The sequence below is a fragment of the Oryzias latipes genome, chromosome 22 (genome assembly GCF_002234675.1).
Source record: "Oryzias latipes chromosome 22, ASM223467v1".
In the NCBI taxonomy this organism is placed as follows: Eukaryota; Metazoa; Chordata; class Actinopteri; order Beloniformes; family Adrianichthyidae; genus Oryzias; species Oryzias latipes.
Genome location: NC_019880.2, coordinates 23,348,724 through 23,368,173, shown reverse-complemented (window position 1 = coordinate 23,368,173; position 19,450 = coordinate 23,348,724). Strand labels below are relative to the sequence as shown.

General features: G+C 39.4%; 1 protein-coding gene across 4 annotated transcripts in view; it reads left to right on the top strand.

The window, feature by feature from the left end:
- The first annotated feature begins 367 nt into the window (after positions 1 to 367).
- Positions 368 to 19,450, top strand: part of LOC101172372 (nesprin-2) — a 162,166-nt gene continuing 143,083 nt past the window's right edge. For all 4 annotated transcript variants that reach the window (XM_023951858.1, XM_023951859.1, XM_023951860.1 and 1 more), the window contains exons 1-3: positions 368 to 501; positions 9,113 to 9,236; positions 15,376 to 15,437. In XM_023951858.1, the coding sequence (XP_023807626.1) occupies positions 9,149 to 9,236; positions 15,376 to 15,437 (150 nt within the window). In that variant the 5' untranslated portion in view covers positions 368 to 501; positions 9,113 to 9,148. The remainder of the gene's footprint in view (positions 502 to 9,112; positions 9,237 to 15,375; positions 15,438 to 19,450) is intronic.

The window sequence follows — 19,450 nt, the reverse complement described above, 5'->3', positions numbered from 1 at the left end:
TGGAAGCTCTGTTTGACTGTGATAAACCATGTTTGAACCAACATGTCTCCAAACAGCTGTCAAATAGCAAATGTTAAGTTGATAGAACATGTGACTACAATGGACTTTAAGCTTTTGTTTCATCTTTGTGTTCTTTGTCTCATGTTCTGCTCAAACCTCAAGTTGAGCGTGAATCACAGACAAGGAGATGACCTTAAACTCTCACTTGTTGGTACTTATTAAAGACCTTCAACCCAGGTGACTACCAGCTGTGACAGGCTGGGGGAGGGAGTGAGAACTGAACCCTGACTTGCTTCTAAATTTAGTCCCCGTAAGTTCTCTGTTTAGCCGTTCCATGGCGCAGACGTCTCCAGTGACAGTTCAGCCATCCTGGACCTCTGCAAAGCCCGGATGGGTCGAGCCGTGTTCAGGTTACATCTTCTGCGAATAAGAGGAACTTCTTCCACCTTGGAGCTTCTTTCTCCCTTCATCTGCTGCCTTCCCTTCACTGTTTCAAAGCTTGTAAGTAGGAGTTATTTGATTGTGCCCTTTCTTAATCTGAGAGACTGGTGTGGGGCTTGAAAGGACTAAACTGCCAGAATTGTTTAAAAATCAGATTTGCTATGTTCTTGCTCATGTCTGTGTGAAGATCATAGCTTGTCTTAAGTGTTGGTCAACCTGTGGGCTTATCTCCTTTCTTAAACCGTGCTCTTGTAGTCTTGAAGGACTTGTTATAGTGATCAGAGCTGAAAGCGTTCACACACACATGCACACACAAACACACACGTGTTCTTTGCTGCTATTCTTGGGGTCTGTACGCTTCATAACAGTAACATTATCTCACATTCCTCAGGTCAAAGAAAGAGCACTTACTTCCACTTGATAACACAAATCAGTGACATAACTACCGGATAAATGTAGACAAAGTTTTACAACTGTCCCGTCACTGTGCTACAAGACCACACAGAATCATAACAACTAAACACATTAACAAATGTAATATATATATTTTTTAGATAATCTAAAAAAATAGTTTTTGAGAATATATTTTTACAGATTTACAAGCACCATTCTTTAATAATCCAAGTGTCTTTTTATTTGAGTATTCAGCAACATACACAGTGAAAAAGACATTCAAACCTTTCTTTTTTTTTATCAGAAACCCCAAACAAACCCACCCTGTTGCACCATAGAAAATAGCAATTTAAAAAAATAAACAAAGATTGTAATGATTGGAGTAACAGTGTTACCCCTAAAAAAGAAGCGATGGATCAACATCTTTGATCTTACTCTGAACTGGCTGCCAACCCTGCGGCACAACCCTTCATTGAAAATCGGATTTTTTTTAAGGTAAGATGGCACAAAGGATCAACAGGATATTTCCTAAAAGTAGGGGGTCGTTTGTCTTTCCAGTGTAGAAGGATTAGCCTTCTGGCCAAAAGGGTAGTGAAAGCGGTTACACTCTTGGATTTACTAGGGAGCTGAAGAGAGAACTCTGATACACCAAATATCGCAATTGAGGCCTCAGGGGCAATGTCCCCTAATGCATCAGAAAAAAATTGAAAAATGTTGTGGCAGAAGGCCCTCAATGCCAGACAAAACCAAAACATCTGTGAAAGTGTACCTATTCAATTTCACATCAGTTTCAGTTTAGCTTATTTCAAACACAAATAAAAAATCAACACAACACAGTGGTTTAAAATCGATCACAATTAGCATTGAGGTCTGGTTGGATTTTAGCTTGCTTCACTTTAGACCACTTGTGTCAAACTCAAGGCCCAGGGGCCAAATGTGGCCCTCCATGTCATTTTATGTGGCCCGCAAGAGCATAAAAGTTTTGAATTTCTTAGAATAAAAAAGAAAAATTGTTGTGTATTTATTCATATCTAGGGGGAAATGGACTTGAAATATCGGATTAGGCAACTATACATTAGGACTTAAACACTGTCCATATAACCAAACCTGACAGAATTAAATTTAAAAGGATTTATGCTAAAGTAACAAGCAAACATATGTTTTCTATGCAACCATAATAGTCAATTTAAAAAGTTATAGTAAATAAATAATGAGCTATTTAACATTAAGGAGTAGTTACATTTATTTTTCATTGCATTTAGTTACATGTATAAGTTATATATGGCCCTCTGAGCACAGCCGCTATGCTGATGTGGCCCTCTGTGAAAATGAGTTTGACACCCCTGCTTTAGACCAATGCAGTCTATGAACCACCTTCAATTGTGTAACCCTTTGTTTTAGGCATATTGAAGATTAATACCAGTAGATATTATGAAGAGCAGTCTCCCATACAAACTTCAGATAGATCTGTAGCCAAGTCTTCTTCCCACTTTCTTTTGGTTTGATTCAGTGGATGTGTGTTGGACGAGTTGATTGCTGTGTAGATTTACTGATGAGTCCTTTGGATTGTGGATTAAGTTTCAAGATGTTTTCAAGAAGTGTTTCTGGTGGTCATGAGGGGAAATGGGTGAATGTGGTAGATAAAAAGCTGGGAAGTTGAAGGTATCTGAAGAATTGGGGATTCCAAATTCACTTTTTAGTCTCTGAAATGAAACAAATTGACCTTCGATGAACAGATCCTTTAGTGTTCTTAGACCATTTGCGGACCAACATGCAAAAGAGTTATCCGTTATAGAAGGGGTAAACATGATATTTTTCCCAACTGGGGCATATATTGAAGTATCCTTGAGGCCCAGGCTTCTCTTAAATTGTGCCCAGATTTTATGTGAATGTTTCACAAGCACCCAATAAAGAATCAAGTCTTTTTGTTTAACCCTTGTGCTAGGCACTTTTTTAACATTGGTTCTACCAATGGTTCTACCAAACCAGCCCAGAGGACAGAGCAGCTCTGATATGATCGTTTCACCCACGATAATCCCTCAGAGTGAGCGTGTTTTCATCACCTCATCGAGACCCCGCCTTTCATTATGAACAGGTTTTGAAATATGCTGTCAGATGAAATTGGCTTTTGCTCACTTGATGCTTGACTCCACCCCCTTCTTTGTGACCAGACAACTGAAGTGAGCCCTTTGGGTTTACTCTTTTTTTTTAACCAGCTATTTTGACTTTGTTAGAACTAACATTTGTTCATCATAAGGTTTGTTTCTCAAATGGACTCAATAAAGTCACTTTTCTTTGTGGTGCCCCATCGCTCATTTCTGGAAGAACGCTGGTCTGAGACATTTCCCTGGGTGATGTGATCGGTCATTTTCAGGTCTCACTTTCACATCCAGTGAGGTCAGAGATCAGCTGTTCGGTGTGCACATGTCTTGGGTTGAAACCATGTTAGCCATTTTTGACGTTTATATGAAAAAAAAGTCCAAACGACATTCATGCTTATTAGTAGAAACTCTTTAAACTCAGTATTGATCTGAATAAACCTAAACTTTTTTTTTGTCCTCTACTGTTTTCGGTTTTGGGTTCATGTTTGGCATTTTAACTCAATCATTGGTGTAATCAAAAAAAGCTAAAAGCAGACTTAAAAAGACTCTAAACCTAATTTGTATTTTCCTGAAATCTTGCAATTAGCTTTTTTTTTTTTCCATCATTTTCGAAAGTCACTTTTAATTAGCACTGTACATTTTATTGGTCGTAAATATAGCATGCAAATGTGATTAAATCATTGCACGGAAATATGAAAGATATAAGCAATAGATATGGATTTATTTCTATTTATTGTGACGAGTGGTCAGGAGCATGCATTTGAAGGACGTGCATCAGAGCTACATGTAGGACATGTTCATGAAAACCATCTGGATCCTCTCCGTGCAGCTCATTGTTGTTGCTTTTGACTCTTGTTTTGAGATTCTGGTTCCTACAGATTGGAAAGGGAGAACAATCCTCTGCTCCGAGAATCAACATGTCATGTTTGACTGATCCAGTTGTTGCTCTGAGAAACCATGTTGCACCATTGTTTGAGTGGAGTCCTAAGTACCATTTCCAAACTGACGACTAAGTTTCACAACCCCGGGATTAGTCAAAGACATGCCAGAGACAGGCTCTTGTCAAAGACTCCTAAAGATTTGTAGTGCGGGTCTGCAGGACAAAAAGAGACTCCTCTCTGTCCAGAGGATCCAGAACAAACTGCAGGCAGTCAATCTCTGGTCGCTTAAGTCCATGTCTGCTAGAACACATGATGGAAATCTGCACACATCGATGAATAAGGAACGACAGAGACACTTATGAATTAAGAATGTCACGCAAATATCATGAAAGACGGAAAATCCACCTGTGGAAAATAAACATAATGTAAGTAGTGGCTGTGTGACCCGGTCTATAGGACCACAAAGAGGTCTTTCAAAACTATTTTTCAATGTTAAGATCATTCATGCTGATGTCTGCAACAACTTCATTGAGAGAGAAACATCTGTTGGTGGAGGTAGTGTCATAATATGGGGAGGCATTACTGGGTAATTGGAGGTTTTTCGATCTTAAGGTAATTTTTCTACAGAGATTTCAAAATGAGATTGAACAGCCAACATCTCAACAGTCCATCATCATGAGGAGGAGGAGCCAGTCACGAGGGGGAGGGGCTAGAAATTCATAGAATAGTGTGCTATCCTTCCTCGTGCTACTGAAGTATCTGTTTTTTACAAGAAGATATTTTTGACTTGAATAGTTTATTTGATGGGTCTTTCAACTGTGAAAAAGCAACCAACAAGAGTCAACGGCGGAGTGACTGTTTTGGCAGAGAAAATTTGGCAAACATTTTATGGTTGCAGCCCACCTAGATTTGCTTGCTCATCCCACAGATGAATACTCCTTATGAATATGGAAACAATAATCACAAAAAAATGTTTCTAAACATAAAAAATGTATCTTAGAGCATGGCTGAAACAAAGAAACACAATGTCTTCAGTCTTTGTTTTAGGTTTCACTTTTTTCACTCCCCCTTGTTGTCCAGAAGTGTGTGTGTGTATGTTAGGTGTGTGCACGTGGGTGTGTGTAAAACTGCTCCCTGCCTTGTTGCTAAATTTGGGTTGACAGCAGTGACTCGTGACTGACACCCGAAGATCGTTGTGGTTTCTCTAACATAATGTTCTCTTGGTTTTGTCTGTTTAATGTGACAATATTTTTAAACGAATGTTTAAAGTGACATAAATCAAACAATTGAAGTAAATTTTCATTTGCAAAAAACAAAATCAGTTTATACAATCTATGAATTATTTAACTACATTTCGACTTCCTATATTTGCTTTATGGAAAAACAGCTTTTCTGTTTTCTTTTTTATAAATTTCTTATTTAAAGAATGAAAGTTCTGCCTTTCTTCAATTTAAATAACTGGTTATTTGAAAATCAGTTTTCTAAGTGGTAAAATGGAGTCTGAAAACTGATGTTTCCTTCCAGATTGAATTGACTTTGAAAACGTGTGAATCTAAATTGAATTAGAGCCAGTACTGCAGGTGAGGATGGTGGAACTGGTGGTTCTGTCTTTCTGGTTCTTGAAGCTCTTTCTGACCAGTGTACTTCAACGAAGAACAGCAAAGGCGTGCTCATGAGTTTTGTGGCTGTGAATTGTCACTTTGCTTCTCGATCATTGTCGTCTCCTCTGTGCCACCCAGCAGCTGACATGAAGCCTTAGAATAGCTGAAATGCCGTGGTCTAGAGGTTGGAGCCCCACATGCTTCCACTTGTAGCTTAGTTAGAATGTCACGACAGCAGGATGACATTGAAGCCAGACCGAAGTCTGTTCAGAACTTGTGCATGTTTGTACTTTCTTAAAAAGGAAATCATTCTGTTTAGACACTTTAGTATATTGACATTCAGAGTAAAAATGTGTTTACGTCTGACCTTTGATCGAACTAATTCTGTAAGATCACACTTGTGTTTTATTTGGAACGGCTCGGTCCCATCCTCTTCCCCCTGGGATCAACAATCAGAACTCGTCTTTCATTTTTAATCAAGAGATGTTTGCAGGACTGTAGAAAAGGTTTTTGTTCCTTCATGGAAAAAAAAAGGAAATATTGTTTGTGGAGTTATAGGACCTAGTAGAATTTAAGTTGCTAAAATTATTTATGCCAGTTCATTGTGAGATAACAACAAAGTTCTCCCTCAGTAAGATTTTCTATGTTACGGTTTCACTGGACCGTCCGTTATTATTTAAGGACGGAACCATTGACTGTATATGAAAACTGGACTGAGTTAGTGTGACGACACCCATAGAAAATGGTTGACTTCCAGCTCCAAACAACTAAAATCAATTCAGCAAATGTGTTTTTTGTGATACGGACGCCACCATGTTGGAGCCAGATAGGCAGTGAGCAGTGATTGGTCCAAGTCAGTCTGAGTCAATATTTCCACGGCAATCACTCTATCCAATCAGCAGAGAGCGTGTTGGAAGGCCACACCTCTGCCACTTGAAGGTGTGCTAAATCTGTCAATCAAACATTTCGATCGTTGGACCTGAGACCATAAACTTTTCTGGAGGCATCTGATTGGCCAGTTTATAAGTTGAATAACTTGAACAACAGAAAATAAAGAAAAAAATAGGATTAGCATTTCCAGCTTTCTTTTAATTATGAATATGCAGTTTTTAAGCCAAATCAAAAAACCTGTGTTGTTTTCTAGAACATATCCTCTGCACTGCTGCAGGAGTTCCTCAGAAATTCACCTCTGAGTACTAGGCGGGACTATAGGCAGGAGTAAGCCTCTTTTCCCATCATCCCTTCAATAGCCATCTCTCCTGCTAGCTTACAGCCCCTTACATGTCAACCTAAAATTATCGGTAAAAATTGGAAAAAATATCAGAGCTTTCCAGCCGTACAGTTTAGATCCAGATTCCAGCTTAGATGTGAAAAACCAAGATGCTCATGGATCTATTTTTCTACAGGTGGACGCATCAGAATGGAGCAGAGCAGGGAGCTTGAGGCCCACTGAGTGTAGCTCCTATGTAATCCTATGTCCAAACAGCAATTATGCGTCTGCTCCTGATTTAGAATGATTTGAATGAAAAAATATTAAGAAATTAAGTTTTAATCTCAATTTTCTTTACATATGTCCTCCATCATCAGAAAAATGCTATAACATGTTAAAAACAACAAAAACGCACTTTTCATTGGAGTCTGTCTTTTAAAAAAAAACGTTCTCAGAGACATAATAGTTATTCTGACCATTAGAATGACTGATTAATCGCTGTTTATTTCTCTATAGAACTCTGTGGGACTCTGGCTTCCTGGAGCCAGCGGGTACTTCCTGTTTAAAAATCTAGGGGGGAGGGGTCACTCAGTCCAGCTCTCATTTACAGTAAATAGACAGAACTCGTCAATCGCACAATTCTTTGTGACAACTTGAAAGAAACATTAGAGTTCATTTGCTTTATCAGGTCAAAGTTATCAACAGCTAAACCCTACTCAGATATCAGAGACAAAACCTGGAAACAGGAGCAGCAGGAGAGTGAAAAAGTGAAAGAGCTGCATGTGATTCATCTGAATGCAGAAATAACCTTTTTCATCACCCAGTATTAGAGCGGCACAGCACCAGGAGTCAAAAATACACACTTTTGAGTGTCTGCTTCTCTCAGCTGAGGTCAGTCTCTCTACAAGCAGATAAAAAGCAGCGCGACCCAAATCTTTCAGTACTAAAGTAAAACACAACTTCCTGACTCCAGAGGTGAATTAAGACACAACAGATGAGCTGGGAAAATGTCCTTTTAAACATCCTTGCTGTTTTTAGTGCAGAAAAACTTAGATCTTGTCTTGAAAAAAATCTAAAACTATAATAAACAAATGAGGATAAGAAAAGAAAAGAAAGAAGATACCAAAACAAAATATAAAAGAACTGCACCTAAAAGATGTCCCAACTGTATGTGATCTTAGAACTCAGACACGGATCTAGCTAGAAAAGAAAGGTTCCTGTACTTTAAACCAATGCAATCATTGGGGTCATTTTTGATACATGCATTTCTCAGACCCCCTATCTCATAGCAGGAGCTTAAAAGCCTTTGTATTGAACTTTGTCCATGTTTTCTGCCCTGTAGTTCATCATTATTCCACTAGGGGCAGCAGACAGGGTTTTCCTGATCATTTCAAAGTGACTGTGTCCGTGAAATCTCAAAAACACTTTTAGCTGGAAATATTTTGCTAAATTCAAAAACTTTATGGTGAGAATATCTCGTGTATTATTATTTTCTTTTTAAATGACTGCTTGCTGTGTTCAAAGAATACTAAATTTGTTGATAATCCATTTTTATAATAATCCACTTAAAAATGTGGGATCCCTGCCTCTGTGGATCTCTTGCTCCACCCCCTTCTCAGCTGGAGCCACTTTCCTCATCAGGACAACAGCATCAAGCCCAGTTCCTCCAGCCAACAAATGAAAAGGGTTTAATAATTCGCTTTAAAAAAAATGTTATGTTTAGTTTTTACTTGTACGAAAATCACATTGAGTTGCGTTTCAGAATGTTATATGAAAATCTGCAATCAACGGTATCTTTTAATGTTAACACTGACCTTTCAATTTGACCTTTAGTCTTTAGTTTTTCCTTTTGACTTCATGACAAACAAGACCTCACAAACCTCTCAAAGTCTATTTATCTGTAATTTTAAATGGTTTAAATGGTTTTTCCTCTCTTGTTGTTTTACCTTTGTGAGTTTATTCAATAAACTGCTTCTTTGAAAAAAGAAAGTGCCAGATTGTCCTCTTTTTGACTTTATCTCAGCCATTTGGACGGTTTGGCTCACGAAGCCGTTGTTTGATTCTCCCTGATCTCTGCCCAGCTCCAATCTTTCAATAGATTTTGATCCACCAATCTACAAAAAAAATATGTGGATCAAATCTGAGACAGTTTTACATCTTAGACTTACATTTACTTACCAAATAACCCACGAAAAAAAATGGATAATGTCTATATCTTATAAAATATTATAGTTACTTTTTTTGTGGATGTCATTAAAGAAATTCAAGGATAAAGATTTCATTATTTCCTCAAAACATCTCAATTCTAAAAAAAAAGAACACAATTGTAAAAAAAAAAAAAGAATTTAAACAAAAGTTTTGTTCCACAAAGGTAAGGGTTGCTCTCTTTTTGACAAAACAAAAAAGTCTAAAAGTGACCTTTGTGTGCAGACACGAGTTTCAGGAAAACTGACGGCCACGTTTCTTCTCATGTGTTCCTTCCAGAGCTCAACCATGTCGGTAGAGATCCGCTGACAGAGGATGACTTCCCAGTTTCACAGTGGAGATGACCTTGCGGAGGCGGGGTCTCTCCCCCTGGACATTGACAACGTCCACATGCTGCTTCAGGGTCAGTTTGAAGTTTTAAAAGTTGCATCTCTGCTTTTCTGTTGGTTCTGCACTCTAACGGTCTACTTCAACCACGTGCTGATCTAAAAGTCTGTAACCCTTGTGCTATCCTAGCCACTTTAACGTTGGGAGTTGGGTCATCTAGACCCACTAGACAGTGCGCTGAACCTTTTTTCTTCAGTGATTTGTGATCTTCACTGGTGTCCATGGATTACATGAAATCTTTCCACCTTTATCCACCTTTGTCATGGTAGGGAGAGCACGTCAATGTAAGGGGGGGGGGGGGGTGTCATAGGATAGCACAAGATTAAACTGCAAAAAGGCAAACAGTACTGTTTACAGCAACATGTGAAGCAGAACCTTCAGGGGCCGTAAACATGAATGCACAAGGGAGCTGTAGGTCATCAGGTCAGTCAACACCAGGATTTGAGGTACTTCCTAACCCAGCTGATTGCACGTCACCTGAGAAGAACTCTTACACAGTGCAAGGGCTGCTACAGCAGTTCTACTCTTTGACATCTGTACCTTTCGTTCTGCATGCTTTTGTGAGTTCAACCGGTAAATCTGCAGTTCTGCAGACATTGTTCCACAAACAGGTTTTCATGTTCAGCCAGCTTTCATTTGCAGAAATGTATTGCCTTCATTCAATTAGTTTTGAAAATTGTTTTGACAGAAAAAAGCCTATTTCATAATAATTGACAAAAAAAATAAAAAAAAATATATTTTTCAATTTTATTTTTAGTTTTTATCAATGTCAGAGATGTTTGCTGATTTTAGGAGAGTTTTGGAAAACAGTAGGGGTGTGCTCTCTGCATCAATTCCTCTCTGACGTTTTCCTGCAGTGTGAAAGTAAAGATCAATGGCACAGCAACAGGACACATTCTAAAGCCATTTAGAATAAGAAGATCTGTACGTTTTTATAACTTAACTCCATCTTTTTTACATTTATACATGAACAAAGCAACAGGACTGTATGTTCCATAATAACAGAACACTTACAGCTGCATCAAGTCTAGCATGAGACCATGTCATCCTTGACAAGACAAAACGGTCATCCTAACATCCAATACAACAGTGGTAGGTTTTAAAAAACATCAGTACTGCTGAAAATGTTTTTACGTTTGCAAAAGCTGTCAAATAAAACCGGTAAGGACATAGTTACTGATGGGACGACACAAACAAAAGTGCTCTGTGTGGCTTAAAAAAACTTTATACCATGGTCCGGTTGAATACTCGATTTCTGATTGGCTGCTGGGTATGCGTTAAAACCTGATTACCGCACGGTGAAAAACGAAGTTCCGGTCGGCTAGCTTAAATGATTTGTATCACTGCGCCGGCTTCTGTAAAACAACCTTTTGCTTCATCATCTGGGCAAAAACAAGCGGTAAGCGATTAACTTTCCCTCTGAATTGATGCTTTATTCAACCCATCGGGACGTTCAGCATATATATATCGCCGAATCTTGACTGCAGCGGTGGTGCTGCGCGACGCGTACTATAGTAGTTTATAGTACGCTGTTTATGAGAAAAGTGATCCAAATTGAAAAAAAAAAACAAGAATTAAGGACTAAAACCTGGTTAATATGTATTGCTTTTGTAAGTGACCATGGTATAAGCAGGTTCATGGCCTTCGAAGTGTGCGGTTACTACTTTTTAACGCACTTCGCGGAAGCAACCGTCCTCCGCGGTTCAGGCTTTCCACGGCGTGCGTTAAAAAGTAGTAACCGCACACTTCGTCGGCCATTAACCCTTACGTAATACTGTATTATTAATAACTGTTTTGCATTGAAAGTAGAAAAAATAAATAATTGTGGTATTAAATATTTCTCTCATCTCACAGATTGGACGTTCTGCTGAAAAAGTATAAAATAAGAAGCAGCAGAGCTACAATCCTACGATTTATTTGCTTTATTTGATGTATTTTCTAAATGAGACAATCGGTCACTTCTGGTTCAATACACTTAAGGCCCGTACACACCGGGACGAATATTCGCCAGGCGTTATTCGCCAGCGTTTTTCGCCACGTTTTTTGTGTTCACACCCAGGCGATTTTCGCTGACGATGAGCCGAGCGAACATGAAATTTCATTCCCTGACATTAGATGGCGCTTAATGTAAAACAGAAATACTCCTGTACACAAGGTGGCGCTGCGCAACTTTACGCTTCTTAAAGTCGCTTTTCACTCAGAAGAAGAGAGCAAGTTTTTACACGCTTGTCAGAATCAAACAAAGAAAACATGAATATTTCAAGCACCAGTAGCTCCAACTGGTGCTTGGTTCGGGGATGTTTTAGAATGTCCGTCATTATTGCTTCGCGGCTGTGTAGACGCTACTTGGCGTCTATCTTCTTCGCTGGTATGTGTGCTCAGCAAGGCAGTTTTGTGTTTGAGCGCCCCCAAGTTGTGTTTTACTGTAACTTCAGAAGCTCCAGACACGTGAGCAAAAGCGCCGTTCTCATTGGTCGAGTAGATTTCGACGCGACGCGTCGAAAAAAAAAAACGAACCCGAGGCGTTTTTTTTTTTGACGCTTTAACGCCTGGCGTTTTTTCGCGTCGGTGTGCACACTCTCATTGGGGCCCTTTGTTTAGTCACGAGGCGTTAAACGTCGGCGAAAATCGCCGGCGAAATTCGTCCCGGTGTGAACAGGCCTTTAGTCAGGATACTTTTCCCAGAAAAATACATTAGAACAAACGATTAATGCTCTGACTCTGTAGCTGCGTTTCTGTGTTCTGACAGATGAGTTTGAGTTAAACTAGACGTTTAGATGCTGGTGGAGGTGATGGAGCCTGGTTTGGGTCAGTGAGATCCATCTTCCACAGGCTCCAGGACAGACAGACAACGATGGAGATGGAGGTAAAAAATGTTGCTTAGAAAGTCAAAAGGCAGATGGGATACCAGAGCAGTGACAACAGTTCCAAATGAAGAGGGGAAAGTGTTCAAAGGAGCGACTTCTGCAAACAACAGAAAACATAAATCATCAGCAGCTATTGATGCAAATAAACTGAAGGGCCTCCAATCCAAACCAATGAAGAGAGGCATCAGTGCAATCACTGACTGAACACGACCAGCTGACGTTTGTCTTCAGTGTAACCCAACCAATGTAACCCTAATGAGCAGACATGATCTGGCTGTGCTGCAGCGGCCGCTTAAAGGGTTTTGAACCAACAAATGCAGTTGATATCAGGTTTCTCTGTCCTTTCCGTCATCCTCCCTTGTATTCATGATGCATGTTAACTTCACCGTCAAGATTATGGCCATGAGCTGCAGTTTCCTTCACATGATCAATAAGAGCAGAGATGCTTACCGTGAATCCAGGATGGAAGTTTCTCATGACCGTTTGACTGAAGGCCTCAGATTTCATTCTGGTTTATGTTGTGATCACTGTGTCAGTTCAGAGTTATTCATGACAGACGCCCTCATCTTTCTTTGATGCTTCTTTAGGCTTTTTGATTCTGGGCTTTATTTGAATGAGAACCTCCTCCTGAAGTCCTGCGAGAACAGCACCAAACCTCAGCATCTTGCTCTTACTTCGCGAGAAAGGTCACATTCAGCTTTTGTACCAAAGATGCTGGCAGAGGATGAGCTTGTGCGGGTCGTGTCCGGACAGGCCTGGAGCCGCTGAGTCAGAATCAAAGAGGCGTAGCTCGGGAGAACTCACCTGCTTTCCTGCAGGCTAAACATGCTGACTGTTAAGCGGTTTGACAAGAAAAACACAGTCTATTCAAATGAACTGGTGGTTCGTGGGTTCTGTGGAATCAAGGACTTCCTGTCGTGGAGAAAGCATGTAAGAGAGGAGACCTTTAGTCTGAACCAAAGAAACCGCTCAGTTACTGTCGCTGCTGACTCAGCATGAGCTCCCATCATGGGTGAGTTGAACTTGTTTGTTTCTGAAAGTACCTGAAAGAGAGGGAACGTTTAAGCGTCAGCGGACGGATTATGACACACGTGGGGATTTCAGACGAAGAAAAAACGATTTGAGACGCGAGCCTCCGTTCATATCTGTCATTGCTGTGACTTCAGGTGAAAGCAGCGGAGCAGCTGCTGATTCTGAAGCTGCTCCATCTAACTCCACTTTAACTCCTGACTCCCTGTGACTCTGTGCTCACAAACACAAAATAGAAAAAGTCCTTTTCCACAGACCCATGAGAGGAAGGTCATTCTTTAAACCCAAAGAATGTCTTCAAATGGAGTAACAGTTGATTTGGTTTTTCTGGCTTTGTGACAGATTTCACAGAGAACGTTTTAGAAAGTGTTTAAAGTGTGACGAAAGTAAGCAGTGTTCACGGTTCTTCAGCACGTTGCATTCACAGGCAGGATTCAGCGCACACTGTGTTCAAATGGTCTGTAGAAAAGGTAAATTCCAGACAAAATCTAGGTCAGAGTTGATCAAAAGTGCTGTAGGAATGATCAGGAAGTAGAAGTTTTAAATTCACAGAAAGCTGCGAAAGTTTCACTTTGTTTTTTGGCAGTGAAGCAGTTGTCGTGCAGCGTGGGACAGCTCATTCACAGAGCTGAGTGTCTCTGTCATGCATGGGACATAAACCCTTTTGGGCTGATTACGAAGATGTAGAGCAGAGTTGTGGATCGTCTGCAGAAGCTTGCATCTTCAGGCTGGCAATCACAGAATGAAGAAAGAGCCGGGCTTCCTAAACGGGAAGGCGGAGTCAGATCAAATCTCAGGAAACAGCTGGGACTCGATTGCAGATACAGTATAGTAAAGTCAGCATTATACCTTAAAGATGCTGGGAGAGCAAAATAAAATGTTGTTTTATAAAAGTTTTCTGACTCAAACTGGTTCTGTGCTGCCTGAGGTAAACTGTGAAGAACCGCAGTATTTAAGTGTCACGGCGGTTCATCAGCCGATGGGCTGATTAGGCCTTCAGGCTTTGAGAAGTTGGCAGCTACAGACGAGGGAACCACAGACATGTTTCCATACGGACAACTGAGACTGAGGAGAAGCACATCAAACGCTCGGCCAGAAATCAAATAACTAGAAGTCAAAGCGTTGCTTAAAGGGGAACATGATGAGACCTGTTGGAAGCCAGTGATGGTTTAAGGACGTGACATGCAGCCTGGTTGGATGAGGAGCCTCAAACATGAATGCCAGCTCTTTGAATGGGTTGATTATTTGATTAGATTTTCTATTTATAGTCAACCACATAATTAAACGGTTAAATAAACACAACAAACAGGAAGTAAGAAAGTGCTCAAAAAGAAATGTCAGAGAAAAAAAAGCAAAATACTGAGTCCTATCATGTACTTTTTAAATTATTCGCAAATTTATTTTCATTCCATTTATAATGGGTAAAAAATGAGGAAATAAAAATATTAAAAATTACATTATATTATATTCATATTGTGTAAGGGATAATGCTGATAGCCATGAACTGTCTGACCTAAAGCGGGGCGCTTTCGTGAAATCCGTTAATTTCTGATAACGGACTCTTAAAGGTCATTATCCCGCTTATGGTCACTTACTTGTTAACATTTTAAGTTTCAAATTGCTTTTAAACAAAAAAACGGACTGTATGATCTGTGGGGTGGGGCTTTGTCATGGTAACGGCTGAGCCGATACCGACCACGACTGCAGCGTCAATGGAAACGATGTATATGCTCATCATGGTGACGGGTTAAATAAAGTTCAGGGGAAAAATTCACCTCTTAACGCTTGTTTTAGTCCAGATGATGAAGCTAAAGTTTGTTTCTAGAAGCCAGTGCAGTGATATAGAACATTTGAGCTATGTGACCGGAACTTCTTTTTTAGGTGTACATTATCGCTGTGCATTATCACTTTGTAATCCACACCCAGCAGCCAATCAGAACCGAGAATCCTCCCAGACCATGGTATAAATTATTATAAAATAATATTAGGTAGTTATAAGGGATTACATATTTTAATTGGCTTATTGATAGAATGTGTTTTTTATTGTTCACTATGAGTAAAAATGATCATTTATTAGTTTGTTTTTATAAAAAGGTCATGTATTCTCTGTGAAATGTTGCCTGTTAAGTCAGTGTGTCTCATATTAAATGTAACGTGTGAATTAGCAAAATTAATTTTGCTTAGGTGAGAAATTGCTTCTTTTGTGTGAATCTGCAATCGGACTGTTGCTGAGCTCAAGTTCTTTTTGTTCTTCTACAGTGGAACAAGAACAGATCCAGAAGAGGACTTTCACCAACTGGGTCAACGCTCAGCTGGCAAAGGTGGGACTTTGGTCAGAGTGAGAGTTTCAGCTGTGGAGAGGCTTGAATTACTGTCATAATCAGCACAGTGGTGTAGTTTAGTCTCACAGAAAGAATGCAATGGTTCAAATCCCTGCTGGATCATTTTTGTGTGGAGTTTGCATGTCATCATTGTGCATGTAAATGCTTACTTCTAGAACTGGCTTCTTCCCACATTCTAAAAGCAGGCTTCATGGGTTAAATGGTAACTTCTTTAGGAGCAAAGGTGAGCATATGTGGTCCTGTGACGAACTAGTTAATTGTCCAGGTGAACCACTAACTTCAAATGGAAGTTGCTGGGATAGGCTCCAGCTTTCCCTTGACCACATACAGGGAGTAAGAGTTGTAAATATTGGATAAATGGATATTACAATTACATGATTACATGGTCACTTGTCATATCTGATCAAATGAACCGCTGTATCTGCTCTAAAACTGTACATTTAAGTCAAAAGACAAGGTATCCTTTGTTGTTACGTAATTATCCATACCTGTGAAAATGTTGGCTACACTTCTCTTTTCATTTATGTAGCAGATAAAAAATTGGTGGTCTTTTTCGAGAAAAACTGTGTAGGTGAAAAAAATCAAATACTAGATTGTAAATAAATAAATAAATAAAACTGTAAATAATAGAAACTCATAACTCATATTTCATTATTATAGATGCAACAGATGTTACAAAATATTGAAATTGTATAAATAATGGTTTATTTAAATGTTCTTAGAAACCATTATAAGATAGATAGTTTTCCTATTGAGTTACAACCAGTTATTTTTAACTGGTAAATGAAATAATTCAAACCATAAACTTCTGAAATTCTAGAAAAACGTAAAACTTACTGGAACTATTGATCCACCTTAACAGCTGTTGACACTTGTTAAAGATATTAAGCAGCCATTGTTGATCAGCAGATAGAGATGTATGTTAAAAAAAACATTAAAGACAGTTAATACCAGTCAACTGTTGGGGAAACCAGAGCACCCCAGTTTCCTCAACATCAATTAACTGGGGTTAAATGTTCATTCATTCATTCATTTTCTATTCCGTTTAGTCCTTTTCGGAGTCACGGAGCTGCTGGAGCCTATCCCGGCCACTTGTGGGCGAAGGCAATGTTTCTATTAAATTCACGTGTCAGTGTGTTCAAATGTGAGGTTCCTCAGGGCTCTGTCCTCATTTCAAAGCATACCTATAATAATTACAGTTATAAAATGTTATGTGCAGATGTTGTGAATGTCTACCACTCGACCCAACAACAAATAATATCAATTAATGAATCTTATTCATTTCAAAGCATGAAAAACCCGCTTCAGAGGCTCTGGGGCAGAACTCAGAATGAAGCCAGCGCCCTTCATCAGTTAGTTCAGCCTCTTTGAGTTTGGAACTTTTTCATAACTGCTGTGATCAAATTCCCTGGTTTCCATTAAAGTCACCAAAATAGAAGGGGGATTTCTTCCTCACAACCACACTTTTATTTGCAGGGACAGAGACTGCGTCCACAGCACATGACTCAGACTGTAAGCATCAAATGATACTGTCTCCTCTTCCAGCTAACACACCAACAAACTCTGGCAATCTACTCTCAATCAGACTTACAAAAGTCTGAGGCTTGAATGACCCCCCCCCCCCCCAAGTTTTCACAGTACTTGTGTGAGTTTTCAACAACTTTTTCAGCCCCCTTAATCTGTGGTCTTCGGCTCCCAGTTCCACACATGAGTGCAAAAAAAGTCCATCCACGCATTCCTGAAGGAGTGCGTTCTCACATTGTGATGTAGATAAGCGAGGAGCCGCCCCTTCCAGGAAGAGTCTGCGCTGCTAGCTCCGCCCCCAGACTTAACACACCCCACACAAAACACGCACATCCCTCTTTGCAAAAGAGACACAACAATGAGGCTATCTTTACAGTAGGTTGACATGATAAAATGGGCGGCGCACACGAGGAGTGAAAGGCGGAGCCTCCAGGATCAAATTGTCTTACTTCTGTGTAGGAAAAGGAACTTTAGCAATGAAAATCAGACAATGTCAATGTCAGTCAAATTTAATTTTAAGAAATATGAGGCCTGGATTCATCGCTTTCTCTAAATCTGAAGTGACCCGTATTTTCAGCAAAGTTCTGACCTGCAGACAACTTGACCTCAACTTTCAGCGCCGCTAATAAACAGCAGCAGAAGGAAAAGGACCTTCATCTAATGTCTGCAGACAGAATGACAGCTGTTAATCAGCAGAAGAAGGAACACCAACCTTGGTTATTGGACAGAATGTGGACCCTTTATTATTTTAATTCTCAGCATTACCTCATTATAAAAAAATAAAATAAAATGCTTAATCATTTGTGGATGATGATTAAATTGATTGATTTTTAATTATATTACTTGCTCCAAAAATTGATCCATGATTTTTCAGTGTTATGTCTATTTTACTGATATAGTATTATTTTTTAACCATATCCATGATTTTTATGATTAACATAATCTGTATATATTTTGGATAAATGATCTGCATTTGCCATTTGCCATGTTGATTTCTAAAATAGTTATTTTATTGATTCTTAATTCTGTCTGATAAAAGCTATGAACCACATAATTATAAATCATGTAATTAAATGGTTATGGTGGAACAGGGGTGGGATTATATAAATTTGCTTCCTTCCACCCCCTTTCAAGCTATATTTATTAACATGTCTAATTATCCTAAGTTTGATACGTCATTGTATGAATGTATATGATTGTAATGTTTTTGTGTCCTATTCTTATTTGATTGCTTGAAATAAACCATTTCAAATCGAATCAAAATCAGACAATGTGATTTTCTGGATTATTTTTATCACATGTCTCTCATAGTTGAGGTAAACCTATGATGAAAATTACAGGCCTCTCTCATCTCTTTAAGTTGGAGAACTTGCACGATTGGTGGCTGACTAAATACATTTTTGCCCCACTGTAAGTATGATAGAGAATCACTCTGTTTTCCCCATTAACAAACACAAATAATCTCCTCAAAACTCCAAGAAGACATGAGTCTGTGCCGACATGACTAAAGGCTGTGACTTAGACTAACAAGTATTTAATAAGATTACTCTGAAAATGACTTGATGTGAACCGATATCTGCTTTTACAATGCTGGCCTCAGAAATGGACTGAAGCGGGTTATAATTGCATTTATATATATTAGTGGTGTTCAGACGTCACAGACAACACCCTCAAACCTCATGTCCACAAGTTTTACACTGGAATTTTTTTTTTCTGAACTGATTTTCATGCAGTTATATCAAAAACTCAGCATGTGACACAGAAAAAGTCTGGACGAAGGAAGTTTAATACAGTATACGTCTTGTGCTATCTGAAGTGGCTTTGCAGAACCACCACTCAGACCCCTCAATACCATTTCATCACCTAACAAACCATTACGTAAAAATAGGAGGCAATAGGCTGCATGGTGGTGGAGAGGTTTGCACTCTCGCCTCCCAGCTGGTTCATGTCTGTGTGAAGTTTATATGTTCTCCTCAATCATGTGTGTGTTTCCTCCAGCCTCCCATGGTGTTAAACATGTGATTGTGTTGCTCTGTAATGAACTGACAACCTGTTCAGGGGGAAGCCTGCTGGGATAGGCTCCAGCAACCCCGTGACTCCAAATGGGAATAGAAATGGATGGATAGATGAAATAAATTGTGTTGGTTTGTTGAACATGTTGGGGTTACTGCTTTGGGCAGTTTTCCCCTCAAAAGTCTCTAGTTGTCTTGCTGGTTTCTTCTGGTTGACCTCAGAGTTTCCAACTGTTGTTTCTGGGAAAAGTGCCAAAATTATCGCAACAGGAGACGATCATTTGGCTCCATCTATGGAAGTAAAGCTAATACTGAACATAAGAACTGGCCTCTTCATGTTAAAAATGTATTCTGAAAATAACGCAGTGGCAAGTAAGAGAGGTAATAACTCAGAGCATCAGAACTCCTTCAGCTTTCAGATCAGCTCCTCATCTGAACATGCACGCTGAATGCTGT